Below are 12,724 nucleotides of genomic sequence, written 5' to 3'. Positions count from 1 at the left end.
TGCAGTTACCTGCACGGGCGGTTGGTGTGAGTGGCTGCATATCTTTCTTCAGAGAGACTACAGGCTTTGTTTGTTATGCAGCCATTTTTGTTTTGTTATTCTATTATGTAAATCTAGCCAAGGAATTGATTATTGACATTCAACAGTTTACAGTGCCAGATTTATTTTGAGCAGAGAATTGCCAAAGCAGAATGGTGTGAAGATGTTAGGAACTAGATGAGGAGAGATTACTGGGTGATAATTACAGCTTCACTTTAAAATGTGTGTTGCAAAATACCTGCTTTGTTTCTCTTGTGGATGAGGAGGTAGGGAGGATTTGAGGATTTAGCCAGTCTCTCAACCTAATTTCTCAGGGAGAGCGCTTGGAAATCACTCATTTTTCTTGCATGAAATGATATCATACACCATTTTTTTTTTTAAGTAAACTCTACGCCCAACATGGGGCTCAAACTCACAACCCCGAGATCAAGAGTCTCATGCTTTACCAACTGAGGCAGCCAGGTGCCCTGACATCAGACACCATTTTGATTACAATTTATGCCATTTTGTTCTTTAATCTCAGAAATGTATTGTATCTTGTGATAAAGTAGTTAGTTGCTTATCTTATACCCCTTAACTTACACATCTAGTTAAACGAACAAAACACAATTAGCATCTAAATTTCACACCACTTTGGAAAGAAAAAAAGGTCTTTAGTGAAAGCCAATTCTGAGTCTTAAGAAATGAATTGCCCATAAATTGAAAGAACCAAAGGAGGAAAGATTTGAAAGCACAAAAACAAGCCTCTGCAGTTTATTTGAGGTGACCAGAAGAGAAAGCTCTGGTACAGGTATCCTACATCACCCTGCATGGTAAGCTATACCAACTCCTTATGGAGAATTTTCACTACAAAACTGCTAATAAAAGAAGCAATTCAATATCATACCTTCCATTTTTATGGCATCTTACTACAAATATACTCAGCAGGTTATGGTCTTTATTTTAGAACTTAGAGCTTCTACAGGATGGCAGTTGCCTTCATTCTGCACAGAGGCCCAGAACAGCCAAAGCTATTACTGCTTCGACTGTCTGGGGAAGCGCAGTGGAGAGAGACAAGGGTGAGTGGCTTACTGAGTGAGACATTCATCTCACGCTATCTCTGTTTCTGCTCAGACATGTTCTCTTTCAGTCACTTCTATTCACCAAATGACCTTAGGCAAATTATTAAGCGTCTCTGACCCATAGCACCTACTCTCTAAAATGGAGATAATTGACCTACCATGGCCAATAAAAGGATTCACTGAAACAATTTGCAAACACCCTTGGTAATTAGTGGGCTCTTTTTTCTTTTTTTTTTTTTTTAAGATTTTATTTATTTATTTGAAAGAGAGAGGAGCAGGGGGAGGGGCAGACTCCCCATTGACCGGTGAGCCAGATGTGGAGTCCAATCCTGGGACTCCAGGATCATGACCTGAGCCAAAGGCAGACACTTAACTGACTGAGCCTCAAGTGCCCCACTAGTGGGCTCTTTACATGTAAGTTTCCAGCTACCTCCTATCTTTTAAATATAGGTAGAAAGGAGAAACCACACTGTTCCTACCTTGTTATCTTTACTGCCTAGAAATTCAAGCTCATAGCGCAAGAAATAGCACAAAATCTAGTGTCAAAATCGACAGAGAGCCAGGGGTGGGGGAACTGACTGTACTGTTTTTACCTAAGAATTATTTAACTCTAGTGAAGCAAGTTCTCAAAGGAATAAGCAAGAATTTTTCTAAATTTTAGATATCTTTTTATTTATTTATTTTTTTAACTATTTAGGAGTTTGACTTTATGAACACTTTTTAGAAACAATCTTTGCTCCACACTTTAAGGGATACTTTAATGACACCCTCAGACTTGGCTGACACTATCATGTAAAAAATGTATTGGCTAGAATGTGATGTTCTTTGCAACTAAAAATAGCCTAGCTGCCTGTCCTTTCCATTGCTATGCTGAAAGACTCTTTTCAGTTCTCAGAGGTGTGTGATCACTAAAACACAAACAAAACTGACATGTTTGGGCCTGAAGACTTTAGCTTGAGGACTTTAGAACACATGCTTCGTACAGCTGAGATGGTGCCTTCTCCATCAGAGCACTACAGATATTAATAAATATAGAAATAACTTTTCATTGTCAAATAGCACGCCATTCAAAATGTATTATAAGACTACAGTAAGTTTTTCAAATTTGTCTATGTAGAAAAATCTCAGCATCTGAGATTATTTATTATTATTTAACATCTATGTATATTTGAGGCTCAGATAATTATGAATTTGGGAGAATCACCTAAAAGTTGGTTTTCTTTCCCGTAACAGAAACCATAAACATGGCCACCTTACTTCATAACTGTGAATACTACAATTATTTCAAATTTTTAAAATCCATCAGTTAATAATTATGTGATAAATGAGTAAAGCTTTATTGATAAAGATAAAGGCCTCATCTGAGTTTTGTATCCTTTCCAAAAAGCACTTCAGGGGCGCCTGGGTGGCTCAGTGGGTTAAAGCCTCTGCCTTTGGCTCCGGGCATGATCCCAGTGTCCTGGGATGGAGCCCCACATCGGGCTCTCTGCTCCTCAGGGAGCTGCTTCCCCCTCTCTCTCTGCCTGCCACTCTGCCTACTTGTGATCTCTCTCAGTGTCAAATAAATAAATAAAATCTTAAAAAAAAAAAAAAAAAAAGCACTTCATCTGATGTAGTTCCAGATTTTTCTAATTCCTTTTTGCTACCTCAATAGTATATCAATAATTAGAAGGAAAAAATATGGTATTAATGAATGAGGGAGTTGGACTACATAATTTCTAACATTTCTTCCAGGTCTAATATACTAAGATTTATTATACTAAAATTTCATATATATAAAGAAAGTTAGAGGTGAATAACATCATAATCATGAAATACCTGAGGTGTAGAATCCTTTGAAATCCAATCAGGAAATGCTTTCTTGATGGGTTGAATATACCTGGAACTTCATTATTATGAACTGAATTATAGTAACTCCGAAGAAGTGAAGTCCCTAGACAGTAAGCAACACACTCACAGTTAGTGTCACTCCAGGGCACGATTGTTAAAATTTATCAAACATCAAGAGAAAAATCTTTAAATAACTTGATTAGATCTTATTTGCCTATCTTAGTTTGGGCTACCACAACAAATATTACAGAGTAGATGACTTAAACAACAGACATTCATTTTTTATGGTTCTGGAGGCTGGGAAGCCCAAGATCCAGGTTCCATCCAGCAGATCTGGTGTCTGGTGAGAGGATGGTGGCAATATTGCTATCTCCTCACCACACAGAGAAAGACAGACCATCTCTCCTGTGTCAATATTGCTCCTATGAAGTGTTTACACTCTTGCCAACTGAATATCATAAAATCTAGCTAGCATACTAAGAGAAAATATCAAAAAGGATGAAAATGTAGTAATTGTTACTATTTTCAGATGTCATTGATCTTCCAGTTGGCTTTGCATTTCATCTTCCGTTTTCTTTGCTGTGATGGATAAGACTGATTTTAAACATCCAGGAGTCCTATAACGCCTGTTTTTTTGGCTCATGGCTCAAAGACCGCTATCTGAGGTAGAACTAGTCCAACCCCTGGCTTCCCTGTATCAGATCATATTCTGTCACTCTCCCCTCACCACCACTCCTCTCAAATATTTTGAACAGCCACTGAAAGCCTGAAGGAAGCTATGCTGGTAGGTCAGACTTGGAGACTGCCTGCCATTTCGGGAACAGGTGCGTTAATGTGCCAGCAACATGAAAGAGGAAAGTGGAGAAAATGTGCTAAGAGAAAGGGAAAGGAAATACCAGTTGGCCCCAGTGAGGATGCAAAAGGAAGAATATAGATTCCTTGGTTCCCGATAGCTTCAGTTTCAGCCTTATTTCCCATGAAGTCTGACTGCATTTGATTTTGTGAGATCTTTGCTATCATGCATCCCGACCCCCTTTATTTGAATTAATTAGATTTCTGTTCCTTACTTACAAAAAGAGAAGAAGCTAAGACAACTGGGGATATAGCCCAGTGACTGCCTGTAGCACTGGCTCGCCTGTGATAGGGAGTTAAACAGAAAGCAGCACTTAAAAGGACTTCATGGACCATCTGAGGTCTTGGTTTATAATGTTTTATATTGCTAGTTTACTGGGAACAAGGATACGAGTGCCTGGCCTGGAATTAACTGACCCGAAGTGCTTCCTGAAGACAGACTGGGACACCCAGGGAGACTGGAGAAGCAAGGACCACCAGGCAGCTGGAGGCATGCTTACCCACCCCATTAGCTACACCACGTTACAATATTCTACCTCTCAGTAAACAACAACACTCACTGAAGGAGAGTTAGTTTTCTATTTCTTAGAGATTTAACTCTGATTATTGACAGTTCTAACTTTAGCAGTTACACCAGGATGTCACTGGTTTGTCTTCATTACTGTTATAAGGTCTAGGCTAAGGAATGTGTAATTCCAAATTTGAGAAATTGAGGTCATTTTTTAGCCAAAAAGACAAAAAACTCAAAATCATTTCAAATTGGGGAATCAAAATATGTGATATTCTCCCTCAGATAAGTGGAATTAAGTGTTCTGAACATGTTAACACATTTTGAGGTGCTTCATGCCAAATGATTTATTAAGCTGTTTAGGTCACTGCTTGGGTGTTTTCAAAACACCTTTCTCTTCCTCCTCCCCCCAAAAACATTTTTATTGCTCTATTATTTAATAACAATAAGTTTCTGCTTTTTAAATTGTCTTATACCTAATAGAAGTATTTAATGTTTAAGAGAAATCCAAACTTAAAACAATATTAATGAAGTGATATATAAATTTTATTTCTAGACCTCATTAAAACTGCTTTAAATCTAAATCACTGCATATTAGAATATTACAATTATTCTTTTTATATGGTTCATATGATATCATCTCATTTAAGGGACATTTCACCAAGACATAATTAACCTACTGGAAAAAAAAGTATAGCAGAAATGTAATTACAATATATAGATAATTAAAATAATAAAAATTGAAGAAATCTGAGATATAAACTGAAAATAATTAATCTGGCTTTCCTAATGCATCTAATAGTATTTAAGATAATACAACTACAACTTTACAAGAACATGGCAGTACTTGAACTGAACAGAATTCACCATTGATATTGTAAGCTTGAAATAAATTCACAGTGCATAATGGTCGGCATGTTCTGTGAATAAGCTACAGGATATAAACAAATCCACAGATGTATTATCATTAGAAGTTCCACATGGTTAGTCCTACTAAATGGAGTTTCCTTATATCTTGCAAAAGGAAAGAGGGGAAAAAGAGAAGACATTCAGGGTTGTATTTACTTTATCCCGACAATCTTTACAGTGTATTTCTTATAATGCCTGAGTTGTACTGGGGGTCTAGCTTTGTTCTCTTATGTTTACTCCTGAGAACAATCTGAATTGCACTTTGTTTTCTTCTTCTTTTTTTGAAGATTTTATTAATTTATTTGACAGAGAGAGAACAAGCGGTGGGGGTGGGGATGGTGTAGCAGGCTCCCGTGGAGCCTGATGTGGGACTCACCCTGGTATCATGACCCGAGCCGAACACAGACACTTAACCAACTCAGCCACCCAGGCACCCCAGGACTTTGTTTTCTACTTGCAGTTTTGTGATTGTCATAATTGCTATAAGGGACCAACCGAAAGCACACATCTGTGATATAATCAGTTTTTACCCCATTCGGGCCTATCATATCTTATGGATTTAAGGTAATTTCTGTTGCATGAATTGATGATGCAACTGAAAGTATTATTTATTCCTCTACTAACTTTTGCAAGGATTATAGGTTATCACCATCTACATCACACTATATCAACGTTGATGAAAATCAATAAAAACCTATATCCGGAGCCTATGGAAACTCCTTTTTAAAAACCTTCCATTTTGGGGATGGCTGAGAGGCTCAGTTGTTAAATGTCTGCCTTGGGCTCAGGTCATGATTCCAGGGTCCTGGGATCGAGACCCACATTGGGCTCACTGCTCAGCAGGGAGCCTGCTTCTCCTTTTCCCTCTGCTGCTCCCCCTGTTTGTGCTCTCTTTCTGACAAGTAAATAAATAAAATCTTTTAAAATAAATAACTTCCATATTTTCAGCGATTTTCTCCATTTTGTTCTGAGACATAATAATACATACTAGCTAACTTTTTTTTAGTTTTTCTACATATCATGTTTTAATTAAATCAATTCTTACAAGAAGCTTCTAAAAACCTTGTTAAAAAACCAAAACAGGACCACTTGTAAGAACTCTGACATAATAGGACAGATGCTAACAGAGCTGTAGGGAGAAAAGAGAATCTCAGATGTTGCTCTTGTACTTAGATACAGGCAAATAATCTCAGTTTGGTCCGACCAAGCATACGGAACTTTACAATGATAACATACCTGTGGTCTTGGTTACATCCTATAGTCATGGAGTATGAGGAAGGTATTCGTATGTAGCACTTCCTTTCATATAGGAAAGTTACAGACATAGCAAGGGGTAGTGTTGGGGTTCAAAATCATATAGTCTGGCTCCCAAATCCTTGCTGTAAATCACTATATATGTGGCCTCTGTGCTCATGTGGCATAAATTAAATGGCAGAGCAAAGTGGAGTCCCCTCACAAACAAAAGGCATCAGAGCTGCGTGCATCCCAAAATATACGCTGTTCCCCCGCCACTGCTCCCCAGAGCCAGCTCCTGCAGCAGGCCAGAGGTCAGGCCCTGTCTTCCACGTTCTGATTAAGGTCTTTCCTCCTAGCCTTAACCCTACCTCCAGGCTCTTGAGGCAGCGTGATGAACAGAGATAGCCACCAGGCTCCCTTCCCTCCTGGGATGCATTTTCTGAAACAGTCTTCTCACATATAATTTGTAGTAAAGACTGAACAGGACTAGTTATAGCCAAAACGATAAGATAGGGAACATTTGCTACTTTCTCAGCTAACAAAACCCACTTTCCAGCCTCTGGACGTATTCAGACCTAACCTACGTTTGACACTCCATTCCTTCCTACAGTGTTGCCTTTCGGCTGCCCAGACCTCTGATCATGGCCTTCAACTCAGTACCGCCCTCCACAATGGAAGACTCATTCTTCAAACTACCTTTCTTTCTGTTGCATAAAGTGCTAGTTATTCCCCAATATCTGTATGTGCCTTCTCCCATAATGACAGAGCTCCCACTTCCTGGCTCCCGTGCAGTCAGTTATGGCCATGTGACAAAGTTTTGCCCAATGGGATAAGAACACACAGTGTATATGCAGTTTGCAGCAAACGTCCTTAAATGAAGGTGATGTACCCTTCACTCCCCTCTCCTTCTGCTTACTGGGTGCAATGTAGATTAAATTTCTGTGTGAAACATAGCAGATAGGAAGACTAAGGAGTCTAAGTCTCCAAGTCTTATTGAATGCCATGCCAAATTTGTACAACCTCATGAATTCAAAAAAAACAAAACAAAACAAAAAAAACACAACACAACAATTTCTGAAATATGATGGAGAAACAAACTTCTTTCTCATTTACTTTTACCTGGAGTATTTTTGTTACTTGCAGGCAAACTTAACCCAACTATTCCCCCTTCCTGTTATTGAGCTGTGAGACTTGTGGTTTTATTAATATAAACAGAAGAGTATCCTCTAAGGGTGCCTGGGTGGCTCAGTGGGTTAATCCTCTGTCTTCGGCTCAGGTCATGATCTCAGGGTCCTGGGATTTGAGTCCCGCATCAGGCTCTCTGCTCAGCGGGGAGCCTCCTTCCCCTTCTCCCTCTGCCTGCCTCTCTGTCTACTTGTGATCTGTTCTCTGTATCAAATAAATAAATAAAATCTTTAAAAAGAATAAGAAGAAGAAGAGGAGGAGGAGGAGGAGGAGTGTCCTCTCTGTATACCACAGAACTTTATGAGCTGGTCCCTCCTGCTTCAGCCAACGAATAATAAAAGGATTTGGAAAAATCCTCTCTTAAGATAAAAATTCAGCATGCAAGCCTACTGACATACATAATACTCCTTTGCTTTCCAATGCTGAATATTATGTGGATTTATATTTTTGCGTCCTTTGCATCTGAAATCTTAATTTCCCTGTTCTGCCAGCTAGATCACCACCTCTGCTGATGAGAACTAATACTACATTCAGAGAAAAGCAAAAGAGAAGGACATTATTATGGTTTTCCAAGTTTATCCCCTTGAGTTACCCAAAGGAAAAGAGTTAAGTCTTGTTCCTCTGCATTCCTTAAGCCATTTCCCATCCACATAGCCACCAAAGTTCACCTTTTACAAATGACAGATAAAGAGTGCCTGAGTGGCTCAGTTGGTTAAGCATCTGCTTCCAGCTCAGGCTGTGATCCTGGGGTCCTGGGATTGAGCCCCATATTGAGCCTCACACTGGGCTCCCTGCTCAGCGGAGAGTCTGCTTTTCGCTCTGCCCCTTCCCCTGCTAGTCCTCTCTCTCTCAAATAAATAAAATCTTAAGGGAAAAAACCCCCTTAACAATGACAGGTTTGTAGAGAGAGAGAGTAGATTTGAGGTTACCAGGGATGGGAGGAAGGGGGAATGCGAAGTTATGACTTAGTGGGTACAGAGTTTCTGGTTGCAGTAATAGACAAATTTTGGAAATAGCAGTGATGGTTATACAAATTGTGAATATAATTAATGTCATTGAATTGTACACTTAAAATTGGCTAAAACGATACATTTTATGCCATATATATTTTACCACAGTGAAAATAAATAAATGTTAGAGAAAAACGTCTATTAAGAGAACAAAGGGAATGATGCCCACGCTTCAAGACTTATAATAATCTGCTTCTTCTTATACCTACTTTTTAAATTGTATTTTTCTCACCTTTTTAAAGATTTATTTATTTATTTGAAAGAGAAAGAGAGAGAGCACAAGTGGGAGGGGCAGAGGGAGGAGAGAGTATCTCAAGCAGACTTCATGCTGAGTTTGGAGCCCATCGTGGGGCTTGATCTCACAACCTGAGATCAGGACCTGAGCCAAAACCAAGAGTTGGGCCCTTAACTACCTAGATGCCCCTCTATTTTCTAATATTTATGTACACTTCTGGAGGTTAAGAAATGTGGGTAAGATATGCTGCCATGATAACTGGCATATTTTATTTGCTTAGCTGAATAATTGTAAATAAAAATACTTTCCTTAGCACGTGGTTTTCTCCACTTATAGTTAATGATATGGAGGCAAGAGAAGTAACTTCTTTTTTTTTTTTTAGTTTTATTTATTTATTTATTTGTCAGAGAGAGAGAGAAAGAGAGAGAGCGCACACGAGCACTGGCAGATGGAGGCAGAGGGAGAAGCAGGCTCCCTGTCGAGCAAGGAGCCTGATGTGGGACTTGATCCCAGGATGCTGGGATGATGACCTGAGCCGAAGGCAGCTGCTTAACCAACTGAGCCACCCAGGCATCCCAAGAGAAGTAACTTCTTAACTGCCCATACCAAGATTCCTTTTATAGAGAGAGTTTGAGCAGAGCTCTATGGTGAAAGAGAACCTAAGATGGTTTAGTTACTCCCTGTACCAAAGCAGAGAGGGGACACTTGAATTACTTGTAAGCCTATCAAATCTAGGTCCTTGCTTAACTTACAAATTATTTGTCCTCTAAGATTGTGTATAAGGTCCTTGCTTAACTTACAAATTATTTGTCCTCTAAGATTGAGTATATAGGACTAACAGAATCCCCTTCATATTGTTTCTAGGAAATATTTAACTACATTAAGAAATCGCAAAGCTCCTTGTTAGGAAAACTGAAATATAATAACTTTTTTATTTTTTATTTTTTATTTTTATTTTTTTTTATTTTTTTAAAGATTTTATTTATTTATTTGACAGAGAGAAATCACAAGTAGATGGAGAGGCAGGCAGAGAGAGAGAGGGAAGCAGGCTCCCTGCTGAGCAGAGAGCCCGATGCGGGACTCGATCCCAGGACCCTGAGATCATGACCTGAGCCGAAGGCAGCGGCTTAACCCACTGAGCCACCCAGGCGCCCCTATAATAACTTTTTTAAAAAATTTATTTATTTGACAGAGATCACAAGTATGCAGAGAGGCAGGCCAGAGAGAGAGAGAAGGAAGCAGGCTCTCCGCTGAGCAGAGAGCCCGATTCGGGGCTCGATCCCAGGACCCTGAGATCATGACCTGAGCCAAAGGCAGAGGCTTTAACCCACTGAGCCACCCAGGCGCCCCTATAATAACATTCTTGATGGGAAGCACATTACACTAGATCCCAGGATATTAACTAAGGCAATGATAGTAAAAGGACCTGATGAACCAGAAGAAAGGGAAACACAGGGAAATGAAGGTCAGCACATAAAGCATAAGTATTTTAAAATCTATGTAGGGATCCAAGTAAACAGAATGAAAGAGGTTGCGGGATTATTGAAAGGATTGGCAGTCCTAAGTGTCTCTTCCATTCTTCACAGAGAGTTATTTAAATTTCCTACATTAAATATGTCTTGAGCATTACTATATTCGCAGCAATAGGAAAGCATTTGTCCTTCCTTCTGTAAGAAAGGAGATTGAATATCTCAGGGTAATTTAATCTTGTCTATCTTCTGCATGTTCACAGCCATAAAATGATAAGATTGTAGGCAGGGCGAGAGATAGGTAGCAGAACAGGAAGTAGCTATGATGGTGTGACTTACGAAAAGAGCCTCCCTCCAAAATCAAATTCCTCCACTGACTTCTCAGTGACCCCATTCCCACCCTTTGAAAATGTTTGCTTTGGGTTAAGGTATTATTGCCACAAGAAGTTTTCTTAAGACATGGCTTTCCCTTGGGATAGCTATAGTAATGCAAAGCTGTGGGATTTGTTGTCAGTGTGAGAGCTCAGAAGGCCATGAAGGAAAAAGGTGCTAGGCAGCCAGATTTCTGTGAATAGACGGCCCAAAAGTATGCTGTTTCAGTGTCTCAGTCAGAAGTCTCTCATCACCGTACACATTAACATGTGTTAGAAAACACACAGGCATATTAAAAATTTTGAGTTTATTTGAGCAAAATCAATTCAAATAGGGCAACATCTGATTGAGTAGACAGAACAGCATTTCAAGGAGCTGTACAAAATCAAAGACTTCTATAGGCAGAAGGGAGCAGCCATGGGGAAGTTATGCTGGGCAGAAGAGCCTGTTGGTTATCACAAGATTACTTTCATTTAGGGGATGGCTGGAGCCTGTCAGTCATAGGACCTATAAATAGTGCTGATCAGGTGATTCCTGACTGACAGGTTTAGGAGTCCATTTTTGGGTGAGTGAAACTGCGATTGAGTCTTGGATTAGTGATGTAGGACTTAGCCTAAATGAATCCATTTTAGATTCATTCTCTTATTTTTAACTACGTGCTTTCCTCATTTAAGGTCCCATATTACTACTGATGAGTATTTCCCTTAATTTTTTTTTTAAAATTAGTGTTTATTTATGTATTTAAGTAATCTCTACACCCAATGTGAGGCTCAAACCCAGCACCCCAATGTGATCAAGAGTTGCATGTTGTACTGACTAAGCCAATCAGGAACCCCCCTCTTTTATTTTAATTAATTATATTTGGGTCATGTTATCTTGACTCTTCTACACTGATATGTAGGCAGTTTTTAATTTACAAACAAGTGAAACATTCATATAATAATTTCAGCCTCCCACTGCCAAAAGATTCTGAAAAACAATGGAGCCTTTGGTGAATCTTGGGCTGTGAATGTGAAGGAAGGGAAGATTCCTCAGGTCAAGATGAGCCTAGGCCAGCAGACTCTAAAGACAATCTTACTGGCTTACATATCTATAGGCCACTTTCTCCCTTTCCTCATCTCCCAATCTTTCCACACACTGCCTAAAATTCCACCATCTACTGTTTGTTATGACTAATAAAATTCAAATGCACCTGAGAGAGAGTTCAATAAAACTTTTTAAGGCTAATGGGTGCATGGGATGCCTGGCTGGCTCAGTAGGTATAGCATGTGACTCTTGATCTTGGGTTGTGAGTTTGAGCACCATGCTGAGTGTAGAAATTACTCAAAAATAAAAAAATCTTAAAAAAAAAAAAATAGTGGGGCATGACACAAGGACATAGAAGACAAATTTGGGGCAATTTACATAGCAAAAGGAATAATCACTGCAATTGATTATAAAACATTTAAGAAATAAAAAACCCAGGGCACCTGGGTGGCTCAGTGGGTTAAAGCCTCTGCCTTCAGCTCAGGTCATGATCCCAGGGTCCTGGGATTGAGCCACACATGGGGCTCTCTGCTCAGCAGGGAGCCTGCTTCCCCCTCTCTCTCTGCCTGCCTCTCTGCTTGTGATCTCTGTCAAATAAATAAATAAAATTAAATTAGAAAAAGAAATTAAAAACCCACGGCAATGTGATTGTAGAAAAGGATGTCCTTACTTTTAGGTTATGCAAGCTAAAGTATTAGGTGGAAAAGCGTCATGATGTTTGCAATGTATTTCCATAGAGAAACACGAAATATGTGGCAAATGTTCATCAATTGTTGAATCTGATTGGTAGGTATAAAGGTGGTTTTTGTACAGTTCTTTCCATTTTTCTGTATTTTAAAAAAATTTTATAATTAAAATAGAAAAAAAAGTAGCTCTGAGAGAATTTAAGGTCTGTCAGTCAATTTGGATGTTAATCTCATTTTTTCAATCAGATTACTTTCTTCCTAACAATAGCTGAGACCAACCGTACTGACAGCGATACCACCCAATTT

The 12,724-nt window shown here is 39.2% G+C and overlaps 1 protein-coding gene across 2 annotated transcripts in view; it reads right to left on the bottom strand.

The window, feature by feature from the left end:
• LOC309843728 (uncharacterized protein) overlaps window positions 1-12,724 on the bottom strand; it is a gene marked incomplete at its 5' end in the record, with an annotated part of 94,673 nt that overhangs the window by 71,932 nt on the left and 10,017 nt on the right. For both annotated transcript variants that reach the window (XM_082689414.1, XM_082689415.1), the window contains one exon: window positions 2,919-3,033. In XM_082689414.1, coding sequence (XP_082545540.1) covers window positions 2,919-3,033 — 115 coding nt within the window. The remainder of the gene's footprint in view (window positions 1-2,918; window positions 3,034-12,724) is intronic.

The sequence above is a fragment of the Mustela nivalis genome (genome assembly GCF_964662115.1).
Source record: "Mustela nivalis genome assembly, chromosome: 11".
NCBI lineage: Eukaryota > Metazoa > Chordata > Mammalia > Carnivora > Mustelidae > Mustela > Mustela nivalis.
Note: the sequence above shows the minus strand (reverse complement) of the source record. Positions and strands in the feature narration are given on the sequence as shown.